The following is a 17,945-nucleotide window of genomic DNA, read 5'->3' as shown; positions in this document are numbered from 1 at the left end:
CTCCTCCACCCTGTTTTATATCTGCCCTGTCAGCACACAGTGTTAGTGCAATTCCCAGAACTCATTTGTATGCTAGAAAAGTTTCTAACCAGAAGTATAATGGGAACTAATACTTTGTGTATGAAAAAATAACAAAAAACATGCAGTAAACCTTTTATCAGTTGGTCACTTAATAAAATCTGTTGTTCAGACTGCTTAAATCTAACAACAATGCACAACATATTACTTTGTAACTTTAAAATTATGCGGTAAACTATAAAATGAGTGCTGAGGGGGTATTAGCAAAGCTGCAGGTCTCTCAGTTCATTGCAAAGGTCTAAAATCCACCTTCCACATGGGAGTGTGTCTTGACACATCCCACCAAACATTACCTTTCCTTGTGACCCAGATGACTGCCAACAGGGCTCACTGCCATCAATGAGACGAGAAGCCTGGTTTACAGAGGACGACACATTCAGGCTCTTCACCATTCGGGACCAGCTGTCCAGGAGCATTCCAGGCTGACTGCTGTGACATCGTTTCAGCTGCTTTCCGGAACGGCCACAAAACACCGCAGACTGCCCTATGTGGCCAAACAGAAGGTAAACACTTGTAGGACTGGTCAGAGCCTCCAAGTTAGAGAGACTAAGATGATTACATAGCAAGAAGCTTCTAACTATACTATTTTTAAAGTACCTTTAAATTTAAAAAGCTGATTAATACCATAAAAATTACTTTAAAAAAGCCCACCTGTCTCTGCCTCCCAAGTGCTGGGATTAATGCCTGGTTAGAAAATACTCTTATCAGAATTGCTTTTAGGATCTGAGGGATCAGCCGAAGAGTGCTTTGCCTGGCATACAGAATGCCCCTGGATCAATCTCTAAAAACCACAAAATAAAAACTAAAAATGCTTGTATGGATGCAGAGCTAAAAGTCAAATCTGTATTTACATATACATTCATGTTAATATTTTCAGCTACCCTTTCCCAACTAGAAGAACCAGACAAAACAAAGTAAATAAACCTCTGTCTGAAAGTGTCAGAAATAATGAGGTAGAAAAGAATTACAAGGCCAGCATGTAAAGAGATAAATGAAGTGTAGAGAGGAGACAGACAGGATCTGACTGGTCGGGTGAGTACCTGTAAGAGTGGAACCACGGGCCGTGGTATCCACAGACAACAACCCACACTAGAGATCCGAACAGGAAGCACAAAGGAAGAGTAGTTTCTGGACTGGCATTAGGTTAGGGGCATTCTTTCTTTTCTCTTTATAGACTACAGTTCAACATACAACTATGTCAGCCAAGGACAGCTGACAAAAATGAGATCGAAAAGGTTATTTATCACTAATGCCTGACAAAACAGACCTCTCTTCCCCCATTCCTTAGACAAAGTGAGTATAAGGCCCAAACTGCTTCCAGAAACAATGTTTAATATACAATGGCCAGGGGGCTGGTGGTGGAGAGCTGCTCTTCTAAATGACCCAGATCAATTCTCAGCAGCTACGTGGCGGCTCACAGCCATCTATAACTTCAATCCCAGGGGATCTGATGACCTTTTCTGGCCTCCACAGGTATCAGGCATGAACACAGGGTACACAGGCATATTGCAGCCAAAGTACCCATACATAAAATTTAAAAAATAAATAAATAAAGTCCAGAACACAAAGGTACATAAGGACTACATGAAAACATGATTTAGAACACCAGAAATGAGTAAAAAGTTACTACTCACAAAGACTGAAATAATGAGAAAATGAATAAATGTAACAATACAATTAAGAATTTCCTGAGTACTTTACAACAGATGATTTAGAACCTCCAATAAAGAGCACACACACCCCAATACAAAAGAATAGAGCAAAGCTGAAATGTGGAAAAAGGTGTATAGACAGTTTTCTAGAACTAACCAGAATTAAGAAGCCCTACCTACCCAATAATGGTAAGTATAAAAAGCACATATCTATGCACATGTAGAACTTAAGTGTTAATACAAAGATATTTCAAAATCAGATTAAGGGGAAACAACCTTAGGGACTAATGGCCCCACAGTTAGACTGCCAGCTGACTTCAGCAGAAAGACAATAAACCAAATCCCAATGGCACAGACTTTTAAAGTGATGAAGGGAAATGCCCAGAAAAGACAAGGCTCAGAACTGTAGCAAACAATGAGTTTGGTAGGACATGCCTACTATGGATCATGAGCATGTGGCAACAAGGGCTTGCCTGACGGAGCAGGAGACAAAATAGCCTAGGCGGTTGATACTTGCCCAGCTCTAGTACTTTTAAGCTTACTATAAATCCAAAGGTTTCTATGTCTTTTAACTGGGAACAATATGGTCTGAAGTGTAATAGAAACCCCTATTAAATATGTAAAACTGACAGGGGATATAGCTCCCCCAGAGCTATATTTACTAAAAAAAAAAAGTGTAGTAAACTAAGTAACAATCAGCAGAGTAAATATTTGACAGATCCATCCATGCAATTTATGTAAAGTACTCAAAGTCATAGACAGAGAAAGTAAGTTGAAACAAGCTACAGTCATTCAGGAAGAGGGAATATACATTGAAAAAAGTAGCTCCATTAGATTTATCTGTAGGCAAGTTCATGATGCACTTTTCTTAATTACTGATTGATGTGGGCAAGCCTAGCCCTTGTGGGAGCTACCCCTCATCAGTGGTCCTGTGTGCTAAAACAAAGGAGGCTGAGCAACTCAAGGGTGGGAGAAAGCCAGTAAGTAGCACTCGTTTATGGTTCTTGCCATGGCTTCCCTGGATTATAGATTTGTAAATTGTAAAATTAAATAAACCCTTTCTTCCCCAAGTTGCTTTTGGTCATGGTGTTAGATCACAGCAATAGAAATCCTAACTAAAACACCAACAGACAGGGAAGAGAAGATGAGAAAGTTAAATGCTAATGTCTGTCTGGGTAGAGACAAATGTTTTGAAAATACATAATATACCAATTGTACAGCACCATACATCATAAATTTATAACGGCAAATTCTGGGCTCTGTATACTTCAATGGAAATATATAATACAAATGAAAGCCTACACTCTACCAATTTCCACTGCATCCAACTAAACATGCTCTTAGTTTCTGGAGATAATTCTAACATTTCTTCATGGAAACTCAGACAAACAAACGTTACTACTCTAAAAAGAAAGAAGTAGCGGAAAGAGGGAGGAAGTGGGACTGACTGTCCCTTCTCTCTACCTGTGCTCCTTCTACAACATTTATTGTACACATACAACCTAAGAGCAAACTCTAGTAATTGCCTAATTAGTGATATTTACTGGAAGACAAAACATAAGCATCAGCTCTACCTGGCTCATTAATCCTGCCAAAAGTATGCCTAGTGTTGTGTTTCTTTGTCTTGAAACATGTTTCACAAAAATCAAAGTCATCACAGTTTCTGCATTTGAATCTGGATCCATTGATAGGAAAAGTCTGACAGCCATCACACCTGTTTTTAAATAGATAAGTTGATAAGAAAACAATGAGGTCACTTTTAAATAACTTTAAAAGAAACTCTTCCTCCCCAAAGAAATTCAGCAATCACAAAATCAGGAACTCACGTAACCCCTGGATGAATACTAGGCACCAACTCCATTTCTGACAGCAATCCAGTCCAGTGAGACTGCTGGGGGAAGTCCACAATGATGTCTTTCCCATTGGCACTGAAAGCTAGCATAGGACAGAAACTTCTGAGGCTCCTTTAAAGTCAATATATTCCTACAGTAAACCATTGCAGCTCTGTGATACTGCGCTGTAACTGTTCACATCTGATAACGAGTGCTCCCTCAGCAGTGCAAGGTGAGATACTTTTGGATGAAATGGCTGGCACTCGAAACCATCAGCCAACTCCAGGAGACAAGAGTGGCTTAACTGTGGTTGCACTAGAAAGTAGTTTCAGATGCTTGGTTTAGTATACTAAACTACCAAGTTTTTAGTTATAAAAAGTCAAAAATTACTCTTAGTACCTTCATATTAGGAAATGAAACCATAATATTAAATAATAACTTCCATCCTTTAAGAAGAATCTTCTTTAAAACACTGACTTAATAGCCACAACCATTTTTTAACTTATCTTTGTTTTGATCATTTAAGAATCTTTTAAGCAAAGAAAAATAGTTATAAAAAATAAAATATAAAAGAAGTCATTTGTTCTTGTATAATAAACTGAGAAGTTCTCTAACAACAGCCCTAACCACTGGGAAAGTACCAGTACTGTAGCACCAAATGTTTAATGATAAAATCATCAGGAATGGTGAGGCATGTCTTTTTTTCTCTTCATAGCAAAACCTATTTTGTTTAAGTTGGTTAATTTTTATGTCTGTTATTTCTGTCCTTTACTGTACTTCTCAGACATATTTTTTAGGCTAGTTAAAATAAATATTAAATGTATATACAAATAAAAGGAATTATGCTCTTTAAGACAGCATTTGTTGCTTAGATATTACCTTTCACAAGCCCCACACTTTGATGCGTTACAGATCCCCACTTGTATTTTGGTGTGGTAACAGAAGCTTTGACCCGTACTTTATCACCAATCTTGATGTGAGAAGAAGAACTTGGTGGAGGATAGCCTAAGGATTCCATTGACAAATATACACTGATTAGTGTTTGCTCATTTCCTGAGAACTGGGTCTCTAAGAATTGTAATACATTAGCAAGGAGTGAGCTCACCTATAAGTTCAACATGAATATACCTGACCCAGTAAGTGCCCCCTTTCTGCTGCCAATCACACTGTACATTAAGGTCATGTAATCCATCTCTATCCAGCTTGATGACCTTGCCGACATCACCTTCACATACTTCTTCATATGTTCGACAGCATCTAACCATCATTCCCACCTAAAATTGAAACTCAAAGTCAAGTACACCTAAACAAGAGATACAATAGTATTCTCTATTCTTCAGAAAAAGATTTTATTTAGGACCCAGAAGTATGCTTAAAGTATTATGCAGGTTAGTTTGTCAACTTGACACAGTTAGAATAACCTAGGAAGAAGAAACTTTAAGGAACTTCCTCTATCAGGTTGGCCTGTGGGTCATTTTCTTGATTAATCAATGATGGGGGGAGAGTCCAGTCTACAGGCAGTGCCATTCCTGGACAAGTGGTCTACACAAGTTGAGTAAGCCATGGGGAGCAAAACCAGTAAGCTACATTTCTGCAAGACCTCTGCTTCAGCTTCTTGGTCACTTTTATAAGCAGCAGACTGCCAATGCATTACTGTTGAATACTGAATAGAGAAAGCTCTTATATCACTGAAAATAATTATGGTGCTTATCCTGTCTTTCCTACAAAAATTATAACACACCTGGAATTGTTTAAAAAAGAAAAAAAAAAATTCATCAAAGAAAACCTGAGCTGATAAATCCAAAAGCACTGAGTAACTTAGAAAATCACTATCATACAGGCCTACAATGGGTCTAGGTTTGTTAGACTTACTACTGTAGAACAAGATGAGTAGGCACCCAATAACAGATACCCATCAATATCAAAACCTAAAATGCCTTCCTACCAAAGTATCAGCATGAGTCTAGTCACTTTGCTGATCTCTCCTTTCTCATGTCCATATCATCCATGTTTCCTTCTAATAAGCAGATCTTACTGAAACTGTTTGACTATCTTCCACTCATAGGTCAGCAAGTTCTGCGAGGGCAGGGGCATCTGTCAACTCCGCTACTGCTTAGAATATGGGAGATGTTCAAGTACTTGTCAGAGAAAGCATGAACAAGGTTCATCCTAAGAAATGCCCACCTGAACGTTCTCTCTCACATACACAGCATAATCATCATTACTCAGGAAGTCAGCACGCTTCTTGTAAGTCTGGCTCTCAGTCACAACAGCACCAGCAGCCTAAATGACATAAACATATTTGAAAAAAATTAAATATATTTAAGACAGTGTGTTGGCTTGACATGGTGGCCCACATCTTTAATCCCAGGAGGCAGAGACAGATGGATCTCTGTGGGTGATTGAAGCCTTTCTGGTCTACATAGTTCCAGACCAGCCATAGCTAAATAGTAATACCCCTATTGCAAAGAAAGCAAAATAAAACAAAACAAAACACTAAATCTATAGTATAAACAAATACAGTAGGAAATACTGTGTTTTCTTTATAAAAAAAAGCTTCCTACTTTAATATCAATAGCACAGTATGCAAAATAAATATTTGTAAAAAAATTTTATACATTGTATCATATATCATTAGTGTTGTGCCTACATGTAGTATGTATGTATTCAACATGAATGCCTAGTGCCCAGAGAGGACAGACGAAATTATGTATAGTTGCAGGCTACCATGTGGTTTCTGAGAATGAAATCCAAGTTTCTTCAAGTGCTCCTAGCCACTTAGCCACCTAGCCAGACAAAATGAATCTTAACAGATTTCCGAGGCTCTAAGTGTAAATTGTTCTGAAGCTGTTTGTATTTTAATGTTAATTCCACTTCCCCAAGAAGGGCAGGTTTGTCAAGGGATTCCAACTGAACCTTCCCATTTTAATTAGTAAAATACAGAAAAGCCAGTGACTGGGTGGGGCGAGGGAAGCAGAGAAGGCTAAAAGGTTTGAGGAGAGAGAAGGCGAGAAGACGGGGTTAGAGATCGTGGCAACATAGAGCTTCCGAAGGGCCAGCTGGCCCCAGGTGGGATTTATTGGTGTTAAAAAGCTATGAACATTACAAATTTTACAGGTTTAATATCCCATATAGAAGGGAAGTTTGTATCTTTGTCTATTTGATGCAATCTTCTTGTGTAGAGGATTTGTGGATCAAGAGTTGACTATATAAACCTGTATGAAAAGCTATCAGGCTGCAGAGTTGTGTTTATGGAATTTTGGGGTAGAGAAACACCCCAGGACAGAGGCAGAGTAGGTAGTAGAAAACCACCAGGGAAAAGAGTTGCGTGGACAAAGTTGGGCTGTGTTTTCGGCTCAGTCCCGGCACCAGAGGTGCATGAGGCTCCGAACTAAAATCGGGCCTGAGGAGTTAGACCCCAGGGCCAGTAAAGAAATAAGCCAATTTATGTTTTGTAATATTTACTGCAACATCTAAAAATGAACTTTAGAAGACAATTTTCTCAGGTCAGAACTCAATATGTCCACAAGACATGATCTATTGTTTGCTTGGATGGTTGTCTTTAGACTGGCTCTCACTATGTACCCCAGGCTAGCCTCCAATTCTTGATCCGTACGCCTCAGTCTTCTAAGTGATATTACACCATGCAGCACCATAACAGGTATTTTTCAAGACGAACTGTAGTGCTTCCATGCTTCCAAGGCTAATCTGAACCTGCAGACCAGCCTGGAACTCATAAAGCTCTTGCTATAGAGAGCCCAGAATGTTCATTTTTACTTTAATATCTAACCATGCTGCTGAAACCAGCTTTGAACTCTCAGGCTGAATCAATTCTCCTGCTTTCAGCTTCCAGGGCAACTGTGTCTACAAGACACGCAACCTTTCAGTGTTTTCAGTATCTTCTAGAACTAGATTGCTATACAATGGTTTATTTTATGCTGACAGAAATTTTAATGGAGAAAACCCAATCATCTCAGTAACAAAACAGGTAACCTTGTCATGTGCGTAGCAGAACTGTGGGTAAATCTTGTAGAAAAGTTCACAAGGGATGCATTAGTTCTTTTAAGAGATGCAAAGAAGTAGCATGTAAGAATCATCATATAAGACAGGCAGCACATGTGGAAGCTACTGACCACAGGGTAAGGGGTATCATCCACATCCTCCACCACCTCCTCATCTGAATACTCGTCAGATACTGTTTCTGCATCCGAGAACTCTGTAACCTGGACATCAGAGTGGTCTAACAGCCACCCAACTAAGGCTTCCACACCTAGGAGCAAAAACAGCAAAAACACTCAGCTGCCATCAAGACCAACAGCACCGAATGTCAAACCCACAAGCAAGGAAGGACAAGAAGCAGTCATACCAGGCAAACCAGATGCATTGCCAGAGGTGCCGGTGAGAGACTTCAGAGCAAACTCTATATTTTTCCTAGGAAATCCCATTTCCATGAGCTGCACCACAATAGGCAGAGCAGGAGCTGGGGACTGCCTACGCTTCTTTGCCCTGGCAAGATGGATGTGCTGTACGGAGACTGGGGTTGTGGCCTCACTGGAGCTGCAGTCTTCACACCCTGGACTTGAAGGATGTGTGGATTCCACAGCCAAACACTGACAGAGGGCTAAAGCAGCAGCCTGGGCAGATAAGGAAGGTTTATAAACATGTCCTATCTAATGTCTGCCATCTAAGGAAATGTGAGTGACTAGCACCTTCTATGAGCTGCATTACAGAAAGCCCAAATTCATGAGTGCATCTCAAAATGAATTACTAAAACATATTAGAGAAAGGTAAGAAAAGAAACAGCATGCAATCAAATAATGTTGCTGACTGCTTCAGTACAGAGCTAGCCACTCTCAACTAAGTATACTGGATTAAAAGGACAAGTGTACCTCAAGTTCCTGTTTATCAAATATAGCCTTCACAGGAGATGGCTGGGTGGCTGATGATAGTAACTGCTGCAGGAGGATCATGGGAGGCTGTGGCCCTTCAGGTGACATATCCCCAAGGTCAGGGGATGCAGCTGCGCCATCATCTGAATTTGAAAGCACAATTTGAACATTCTAATTTTCAACAACCAACATCTTTACTAAAGGTAAAACACTGGCCGCCTGTACCATACCTTACACAGCAAGGCATGAGAGTTCTACCCACTCCTCAGACTTACAAACCTTTTAAGATGAAGTGACAGTTGGTGACTAGCAGTCAGGCCCCACAACTTTATGTGGGTGTAAAGCACCCACATTCTACTTTTAAGACCTGCTTATTCATATCTCTTGAATATTTTTCTACTATAGCATCTCACTTACTTTCAAATATATTTAAAATATTTCTGTTAAAAAAAAAAAAAAGATACCTGTATGAAGAGTTCCAGTCTCCTGAACTGCTGGCTGAGACAGTATCTGCCTTAGTTTGTCTTGGTGGGAAAGCAGTGCCCGCCCTGCTTTCAGTATGTACAGCTTTAACTGCTGGCTCCGAAGCAGGTCCAGGTCTACTTGTCCTATGGAACAAAGGAGCACAGTAAGGAAAGAACCACATATCCAGCACAGCCTCTGTTCTTAACCGACAACACCATCTCTGCAACATGAAGGCAGTAACATGCCTTCAGGAATGAACTGATCACCCACATCAGTGACACCGTACTGTCATGCAGTGAATTCTTCTGATCCCTATGTCTTCTTCCTTCAGAGCTCTAGATATTTGTCCTAATGGACTGAACAGAAGACTAGCACCACAGTAAGCATTCAGTATCATCATTAAATGTTTTCCAACTTACTGAAACTCCAACCAAACACAAGTAAAACATTTTCATATTTTCTTGCAATAATCCTATAAGAGATTCTCTCAGATGCATCTAGTGTAACTGAAGCCATTTCCCTAGAATGGGTTCTCTGGTCCAGAGATGTGAAGCCATGACACATGTGTCTCACAGCAGACCAGGAGCCGGCCAGTGCAAGGGAGGAGCGGCTTTCCCCAGCAGGGCACTCAGGAGGCCCTGGGGCAGCACAGTAAGTGCAGGTAAGGGAATGGAAATACCGAAATCTGGACCAACCGGCAGCTGCTTGTTCACCATGATGAGTAAAATGGCGGCAACTGCAAGAATTTGAAGCAAACAGCTGTTTATATCCACAGGTCTGCCAATCAGATTTGTGAACTGCAGAATTAAAGGTGTTCACCTAAATGCTGGAGCAACAATAACAAATATGAAGAAGAAACGGGAGGAGTCTGCTCAATGAGCAGATAGATGAAGTATGAGTGAAACCACAACTCTTTCAATGGTGTAAGAAGCAAGCAAAGAAACAGCCTCAGAGATACCCAAGGGGCAGTAAAAGGAAAGTCAGAAAGGTAGTAGTCTAGACTCAAAGGGAAGAGAGCTTTAAGAAGCCACCCACCATGCCCAGAGACAAGACAAGGAGCTGACACAGAAGATGTCCTAAGCCAGAGAACTAGTAGATAGGAAATAAATGCAGTGTCCTAAAACTTTGCTTAGAATAAACACTGACAGTAAGAAGAGATGGGGTTCCAAATGTAAGATCAAACACAAAAGCCTAAGTATCTTATATTCCCAGCTGTAGAGTGATAAGAACTAAGTCCATATAAACTCCACGGCTTTAGCAGTCAGAAGAATGCTCTAAGTAAAGGGCAAACAACGCCAGTTCTGATGATTTTACCAAGGAGCACTATATATATACTGACCTGCAAATGCCTGTTTTGCTGATTTCTTTGTTTTGTGCTTTTCCAATTTGCTTCCAGCAAGGTTCACCAACTCAGCCCAGACAGAAAGCATAGGCTCCGTGAAAGGCAAATTGTTCACACTAAAGGCCACGGCTGGAAGCTGATAACAGAACACAGAAACCTTCAGAGTTGCCGATGAGGTTAACACACAGTCTCAAACTTATCAGAGCATGAGCTCTGGATTTAAACACACATACCCCAAGTCATGTCCTCCCTGAGAACAATTCTGAAAGACACTGCAGAGTGACAAAGGTGTGTATATATAAGATATAATCTGTATTAATGTTTTCATTACCAGTTGTCAGTAATACATTAGGGTGGTTGTCATAATCTAAGATATTTTATATAAATTTCAAAGTTTCTACATATACTTATTCCTATAATAACCAGAACACTTATTTTATTAAAAAATTAGTAAAACTGCACTTGGGTTACATCAAAATTATATAAACCTTCTCTATTGTCCCTAAGTCATAAGCTGATGGTACAATAGCTACTTAAGATATGGTATTCAACATGATTAAAATACATTAACTAAAGAAAAATGGCTTTTAAAAAGTCATTTTTTAGAAGTTTAAATTATTCAATAAAAATGTTATAGGAAAAAAATGTTTTTGAAACTCTTATTTTAAACTGCTAAAATCACTATAGAGAAAATATATTATGCATTGTACAAATGCATCACCTGTTGATTAAAAAAGCCTATAGCTTATGGCTTAGCAGGAAAAAGAAGGTGGGACATCTCGGAGAAGAAAGAATTCTGGGACAGAGCGAGGTGGTAGATGCGCCAGGAAGATGTGACTAGACAGCAATATGGTTAAGGTCTTTGTAAATATATTTTGAGTCTGAGTCTTACTTCCGAGAGCACAGAGCTGGGAAGAAGAAGCAGGAACAAACCTACAAATGGCCTTATAGACTGTTAATCCCTTTTTATGTCTATGATGTTGAAAGTCCCCTGGCTATATGCCCCCATGAGTCAGGCCTTTCTTAGGAGTACAAACTAGCACAAGAAGAAAAGAAGTAACTCTTCTGATTTGCATAGCTTCCAAAAAGGCGACATAAAGTACAGGTTCTCTCAAGTTCTAATGTTACAAGCCAGTTTCACCCCCATTACTGGAGAGCTGAGCACAAGCTATATACCGGTTTGAGCTGATTCAGTGGGCAAACTCGGCACATCCGCATGTCACAGAACTGCACTGTGATTCTGCCCTTCGGGGTGATACGAGTCACTGTGCCCTCTCCAAATTCATCATGCATGACCTGGCCTCCCAGGCGCAGACGGCCATCAATCCCTCCAATCACAGCGAGGACTGCCATGAGGCCTCCCACTTCAAGGTTCTCAGAGTCTGGGAAGTAGTCTTCTAACAGGGTCTAGTGCAGAAAGGAAAGAAAGGGCAAGTGTGAGGTGGGAAGTCCTCCAAGCTGTATGCCCTTACAAGTCTGGCTAGACTTAAGTCACTTTATCTTATTTGCTATTTATATGTTTATTTTAGGGCAGAGTATCTCACTCCACTGTCCCAGGCTTGAAATCTCAAGCAATTCTTTTTACCAAGCCTGCTTTCTGAATTATAAACTTCTTCAATAATTATTTCCTTGAAAATGCCCTTAAATAGTGAAACAAAAAACACTTCATGTTTTAAAAGATGCTTTAAAAGCTGAAGTCCCACCATGCTTATTTAAAAACATAACACACCCTCTCTGATGTCTTTCCGGCATAGCTTTGTGTAACAGAGCAAAGCTGGGAGTTAATATATTTGTTGATGAGGCCATTCCACTGGGTCAGGGAGTGCAGAGTCCGGAGCAGCCCCACCACTTCTTCAGCCAGAGTGCTGCTGTGGGTGGCAGTCAGGGAAGCCTGTGGCCGGGCCCTCCGCTTCCTCAATGTGGATTCTGAAGGACAGACAGAGGCTTTGTTGCACACTGCTTATTAGACAGGGGTAATGAGAAAAGGCACCGCCACTCACCTCTAAGTAATGGAACATCAGAAGAACAAGTGCTGAGCAAACTGCCCAAGAAGCCAAACAGCTTTTCCACGAGACACTTCATGTCCCGTGCCCTTTCTGTCTTGTCCCATGATGGAAGAACTGCTTGTAGCAAATGAACAGCTAAGATCTGATCAAAGACAACGCAAAACAACAATTTTAAAAGAAGACATTAAACATTTTGTACCTTCTTTCTACTTCCTTTAATAAATTGATGATGTACATTATTGTGTTCATTATTAATCAAGTTGGTTAACAGGAAGGATTATCAGGAATTTAAAATAAATGTATGTTATATAAGTGAAAATTATTCTTTAAATTTAATTCTTGGAAACCACACTACTATTCCAATGGGGCAGGGAGCAGTTATGAAAAGGCAACTAAACTCATTAGCAACTTACATGCCTGCAGTAATCAAGAGCCTCAGCAACTGAAGCCGGAAGAACTATTCTGTTTTACTTATTGCTATTTCCTCCTTTCAGCATCAATAAAGAAGCCTAGTTACAAGGTCAGGGAGCTTCAGTACTGCCCTTCTGTCAGTGAACTGGGTTTTGCCAGCAGCGTATTACCTGCCTCTGCAGGGAGGCAGCAGTGAACGGCGCATGACCTTCCACAACCTTCATAAGCAGCGAGATCCACCTTGGGGAGCTGAGAGCACCACAGGCCTGTGGGGTGAGTGCGATGCTCCGGACGAAGCCCAGGGTACACCAGCTCCGGTGCTGCTCTCTGGCCACCAGTCTGTCTGGAGGAGCTGCCAGAAGAGACAAAAGTCCCTTGAACCAAGTCCTGAGAAATCAAAGCATTAGCACTATCCTCACATTTTACAATCCCTTCATTCATTTTGGGCAACAGGCTACTTTACAACAGGACTGTGCGAGGAGTGGAAGAAGGTTTTAAGTTAGCTCAACAAACATTTCACAGCATTTTTATAATCTTTTAAGTGAATGGAACTCAAATTAGTTAATTGAATCTATTTATACAGTTTCAAGGAAACAGATCTATAATTCTAACATCAGTAATTAACAATATGCATCTATTAAACTTTTGAAGCTCATATGCCTTAAATGCCCCCATGATCTATTTTGATCTACATCATAAAATGTCTAATCCAAGTTTAAGAGCTCTGCACTAAAAGAATGAGAATGAACTTTACTTAGTTTTTCTTATGTAGCCAGAGCACAAAAGGGGAAGACTTTCACCTCTCTGATGCTGGGATTTGAAGGACATGCTAATACACCCAGTAAGAGTGAAGTTTTCTGTTCCTCCTGGCTTCCCAGCACATGACCCCTATCTATTCCTTCTCAAGCTAGGACATGTAGCCTGAGATCTGAGTTCCAATGGGACTCTGCTGGGACCTTCTCAGATCCTACTGTAGCAATAGCAGCAACTTCCCTTCTACCCTCCAAACTCACATAAGACACAGGCTCACACACTTACATATATACTAAAGTATACATTCACATATACACTAAAGATACTAAATCATAAACTACTCAGAAACATTGAAATATGCTCTCCTATACCACCATTGCAATCACTACTAGAATCATAATCATACAATCTCCATTTATCACACATATACATACAGAACCAAAGATGCAAGCCCACACTTTACATGCACTCTCACATGCAACCCTCTCCCTCATACACATAAAGTAAGACATGTTTAGACAATTATTCAGACAACTCTAACACTCCTACACATCCAACTGCACTCACATGCATCTATGCACATACATGTGCTCACTTTCTTCCTACGTCACCAACCAAGACTTCTCACAGTGACACTCAAAATTCTGACCTTTAGTCTCCTGTATACTTTCAAAACAGTGCAACCACAGAAATCATGGTCTGACACTGACACAAAGCATGTGCTCATTACATATGCACACTCAATCCTTGCTTCCAGACTATCATAGACTATCACAGCTCAAGACCCCCAACCAAGTTCTCAACACAAAGGACAGTTATCTGCCCAAAGGGACAAAAGGCAGGGAATAAGAGACAATGCCAGTAGATAGAGGACAGGGGAGAAGAGGCAGTGTGCCTCTGCAGAGAGGTGACAGATGTGGTGGTTTATAAAGGTAAAGGGGAAAGCCGGTGTTAGAGTGAAGTGTTTAAATTTAATTAGACTAGTTAATTAGGTGAGCCAAAGGGGCCTTTGATTGCAGGACTTCAGTACTTTGATAGCCGGTCCTTGGTAGTCAGCCTCAGGAGGAGGAAGTGCCAAATACAGGAATGGACCTTGGTGGGTAGCTTTAGGAATGTCATTCACCTAAGGAAGATTATTTTAGGAAGGAAGAAGGAATGAGGAGCAGAGAAAGGCCTGTCAGGGCCATGTCTGCCAAATTTGAGCCGGCTGGAGCCCCTTCACTGACCATGTCTACTCATTTTATCCCTCACCCACTTAAGCATGCCAAACTCAGATTTACACCCACACTCAGTGACAGGCCTACACAGCCTCAATCACCCTTGTACATTCACACGTTTCATATATACACTTCTAATTACTCTCACACACTTGCACCCACACAACTGGAACATACATACAAGCTCATTCATACTACAGCTCATGCGACTCTTTGCCCACATCAGTATGCCCTAACAGACATTCACTTACTCACATACTTTACAATCACACTCAAACACTCAAACATATACCTTCACACTCCCAACACAGAATCACTGATTAGGTATGACAGCTGTTCCTGGTTGTCAAGTTAACCCAAGATGCTGGGTACACCAGTGAGGGATTTTTCTTGATTAGATCATTTGTGTAAGGAGACTCACCTTAAATCTGAGCTACACCTTCTGGTGGCAGACTATATAAAGAACATAGAATGATGGTTCTTAACTTTCCTAATGCTACAGCCCTTTAATACAATTCCTCATGTTCACTGCTACTTCCTAACTGTAATTTTGCTACTATTATAATGTAAATATCTGATAATGCAAGACATCTGGTATGTGAAACTTGTGAAATGGTCATTTGACCCACAACCTACTAATTAACAACCTCTGATGTAGAGAGCCGTTTGTGCCGCACCCAAACATGGCGCCGGCTTCCCACCGAGGACTCAGCAAACAGAGCTGTTGCCCAGCCAAGAAACTTAGAGCGCATGCGCCACATACGTCATAGCCTGCTCTCGGGCATGCTAATGAGTTATTGGAGGGCGCACCAATCAGGTAGTGACACAAGTCTCCTGGGCATATAAAAGCAGTGCATTTCTCTCCCACATGGAGATCCCCTGCTCAGAGTGTTGTACAATAAAGGTTGTTCGCAGAAGAATCCTGTTGTTGCACGCCTTTTCCTGCCGGCGGGACGTGGGGTGCTCGACAAGTGGTGCCGAACATCCCGGGAAGCGATTCAGAACTGTGAAAAGGTAAATGGTAAGATCCGAGAGACATGTCTCTCTTTGGATTTTACGGGGTGCCAAAAGAGAGTGCCAAAAACTTAGGCATGTCTCTTCTTGGATTTTCTCCGGAAGTAGAAGGGTTATTGCTTGCATTTGTGGTAACTGTTGTAACATTACTGTTGTGGAAGTTATCTAGACAGAAAGTTATCATGCAGCACCAAGAGGGTGGGTCAGAAAGGGATCGAAATAAAAGAGGGAGCGTGCAAGGAAAAAGTAAAAGAGGTAGGCTCCGAGAGGCATGTTCAAAACAAGTCAGAAACAGAGCGAATTTAAAGGCGGAAAGACCACTGGGAGAAGAGAGGATTGTGGAAAGGAAGTACAAGTTTCCCAGAGAGGATACTTTGTATCCGCTAAAAAAGCAAAAAGTTTTAGAGCTGGTAGAAGAAGAGTTAGAGGATGAATTATTTGAATCTGTAGAGGAAGATTTAGAGGAGGAGGCAGCAGAATGTGAAGCGGAGCGGTTTCAGCCCCAGCGGAGGACTCCTGTAGCACAACCAGAAGCTCTTAAAGCAGCCGCTGCCTCTGTTCCTCCACCTCATTCACAGAGGAAGTGTGAGTTCTTCTTTTGTACGCCGGAGACACGCCATGCCATCAGGCAAATGTTTCCCATGTTCGAGGATGATCACCCCGAACACAAGCAAGTTAAAGAGTTGGCAGAGTCAGTCCGAACTTATAGAATCACTGCTAATTATACAAAAAACCTGGATAGGCTAATGTCACCTGGATTGCCGGTTGCTGGCCTATTTCCCAGCCAAAGGGTAATTTGTTTATTCCAGCCCAACCTAAGTGGTCACCTTTCTGTACAGGAAGAAGAGATTTAGCCCTGTATCCTTGGATTGGCTGTCAAACTCAGGGTGTACATTGGGCAGTTAAGGGCCCTCAAATATATGGGGCAACCAGCTCCCCAGTAGTCTGGGAGCAGGAAAACCCCCGCGGAGAGACACTCCAGGTTCCGTGGGATTGGACCTCCATGCCACCACTAGAATTGTCCTAACTCCACAAATGGGAGTTCGGCCTATCCCTTGTGACTTTCATGGGCCATTACCGGCTAATACAATAGGGCTGCTTTTGGGAAGGTCACAGGTTGTTTGCAGAAGAATCCTGTTGTTGCACGCCTTTTCCTGCCGGCGGGACGTGGGGAGCGCGACACTCTGACACACAAAAAGGAAGTGCCTGCTCTTTGCCTGTTTGCCCTCACTCTCTCCAGCAAGTTGTTCCCTCAGTTGGTAGCAGAATCTCTGTGATTCTTGCATAGGCTGCAGACCAGCAGACACACTCAGCTTTGTGGACCAAACAACAACTAGACTCTTGGACTTTCTGTTGTAAGTCTGACACAAATGTTTTATCCTGGTAGATTAATTCTATCAGTTCTGTTTCTCAGGAGAACTCTGACTACAACACTAGCCATGACAATGCATTCTGTCTCATATCAACACAGTGAAATTTAAATACTCACACAAAGCTAACACACACTCAATCACAAATGTATCCAAACACATTTATGTGCATTCACACTCACAAACATGCTAACAATTACATATGCTCACAAGTTCTTTGATAGTTATACACATAGAAATATCCACCCCACTTAAGTGATATTTGCCATCGACACTTAATCAGAACACCAGCATTTGGGCCTAGTTGGAAATAAATTCCATGCAGATTAATACTCAAGACTGAGATAACATGCTGGACTGGGTTGAGACCAGCAAATGAAAGAGTCCCAGAAGAGAAGAGGAACGGTCATAAGTGATGCAGACCATGTGAAGACAGATGCAGAGACTACCAGTGAGGTCTGCAGCAGAAGACTGACAACAAAAGGTAAGGGGAGACCTTCCTTTAGAGCCCAGTGAGGAGCATGGCTCTGTGGACAACAGCCTTGAGGATTTCTAATCTCCAGAACTGTAAGGGAACATTAGAGGTTGACTAGTACACACACACACACACACACCTCCACTAACTCCCACCCCCATTCACATGTTGCAGTGCTAATAATAGTATCTCAAAATGTGGTCTTGCTTGGAAATGGAGTCACTAAAGATGTAAATTAGATCAGATGAGGCTAACTGGCATTCTTGTAAAAAGTAAATATGAAACACATGTACATAAGCACACATGTATAAAGGAACTCATGTGAATGAGTAGATACAGGCTAGGTTGACGTGCCTACATGCAAAAAAAAAAAAAAAAAAAAAAAAATGCAAGCAAGCCAATGCTACAGAAACCTAGAACAGATTCTCCCTAGTAGCCTTA

General features: G+C 41.2%; 1 protein-coding gene across 2 annotated transcripts in view; it reads right to left on the bottom strand.

Annotated features, from left to right (window-relative positions):
• The window catches only part of HERC2 (HECT and RLD domain containing E3 ubiquitin protein ligase 2), a 162,655-nt gene that overhangs the window by 60,942 nt on the left and 83,768 nt on the right, over window positions 1-17,945 (bottom strand). For both annotated transcript variants that reach the window (XM_080914641.1, XM_080914642.1), the window contains exons 39-53: window positions 12,846-13,027; window positions 12,259-12,406; window positions 11,988-12,184; window positions 11,435-11,665; window positions 10,256-10,394; window positions 8,916-9,059; window positions 8,452-8,594; window positions 7,929-8,196; window positions 7,696-7,832; window positions 5,747-5,845; window positions 4,668-4,836; window positions 4,442-4,567; window positions 3,557-3,665; window positions 3,305-3,444; window positions 372-562 (exon numbers count right to left, since the gene is read on the bottom strand). In XM_080914641.1, the coding sequence (XP_080770767.1) occupies window positions 372-562; window positions 3,305-3,444; window positions 3,557-3,665; window positions 4,442-4,567; window positions 4,668-4,836; window positions 5,747-5,845; window positions 7,696-7,832; window positions 7,929-8,196; window positions 8,452-8,594; window positions 8,916-9,059; window positions 10,256-10,394; window positions 11,435-11,665; window positions 11,988-12,184; window positions 12,259-12,406; window positions 12,846-13,027 (2,423 nt within the window). The remainder of the gene's footprint in view (window positions 1-371; window positions 563-3,304; window positions 3,445-3,556; window positions 3,666-4,441; window positions 4,568-4,667; window positions 4,837-5,746; window positions 5,846-7,695; window positions 7,833-7,928; window positions 8,197-8,451; window positions 8,595-8,915; window positions 9,060-10,255; window positions 10,395-11,434; window positions 11,666-11,987; window positions 12,185-12,258; window positions 12,407-12,845; window positions 13,028-17,945) is intronic.

The sequence above is a fragment of the Micromys minutus genome, assembly GCF_963924665.1.
Source record: "Micromys minutus genome assembly, chromosome: 3".
NCBI classification, from domain to species: Eukaryota; Metazoa; Chordata; class Mammalia; order Rodentia; family Muridae; genus Micromys; species Micromys minutus.
The sequence above is the reverse complement of the archived record's forward strand: the minus strand, read 5'-3'. Positions and strand labels throughout refer to the sequence as shown.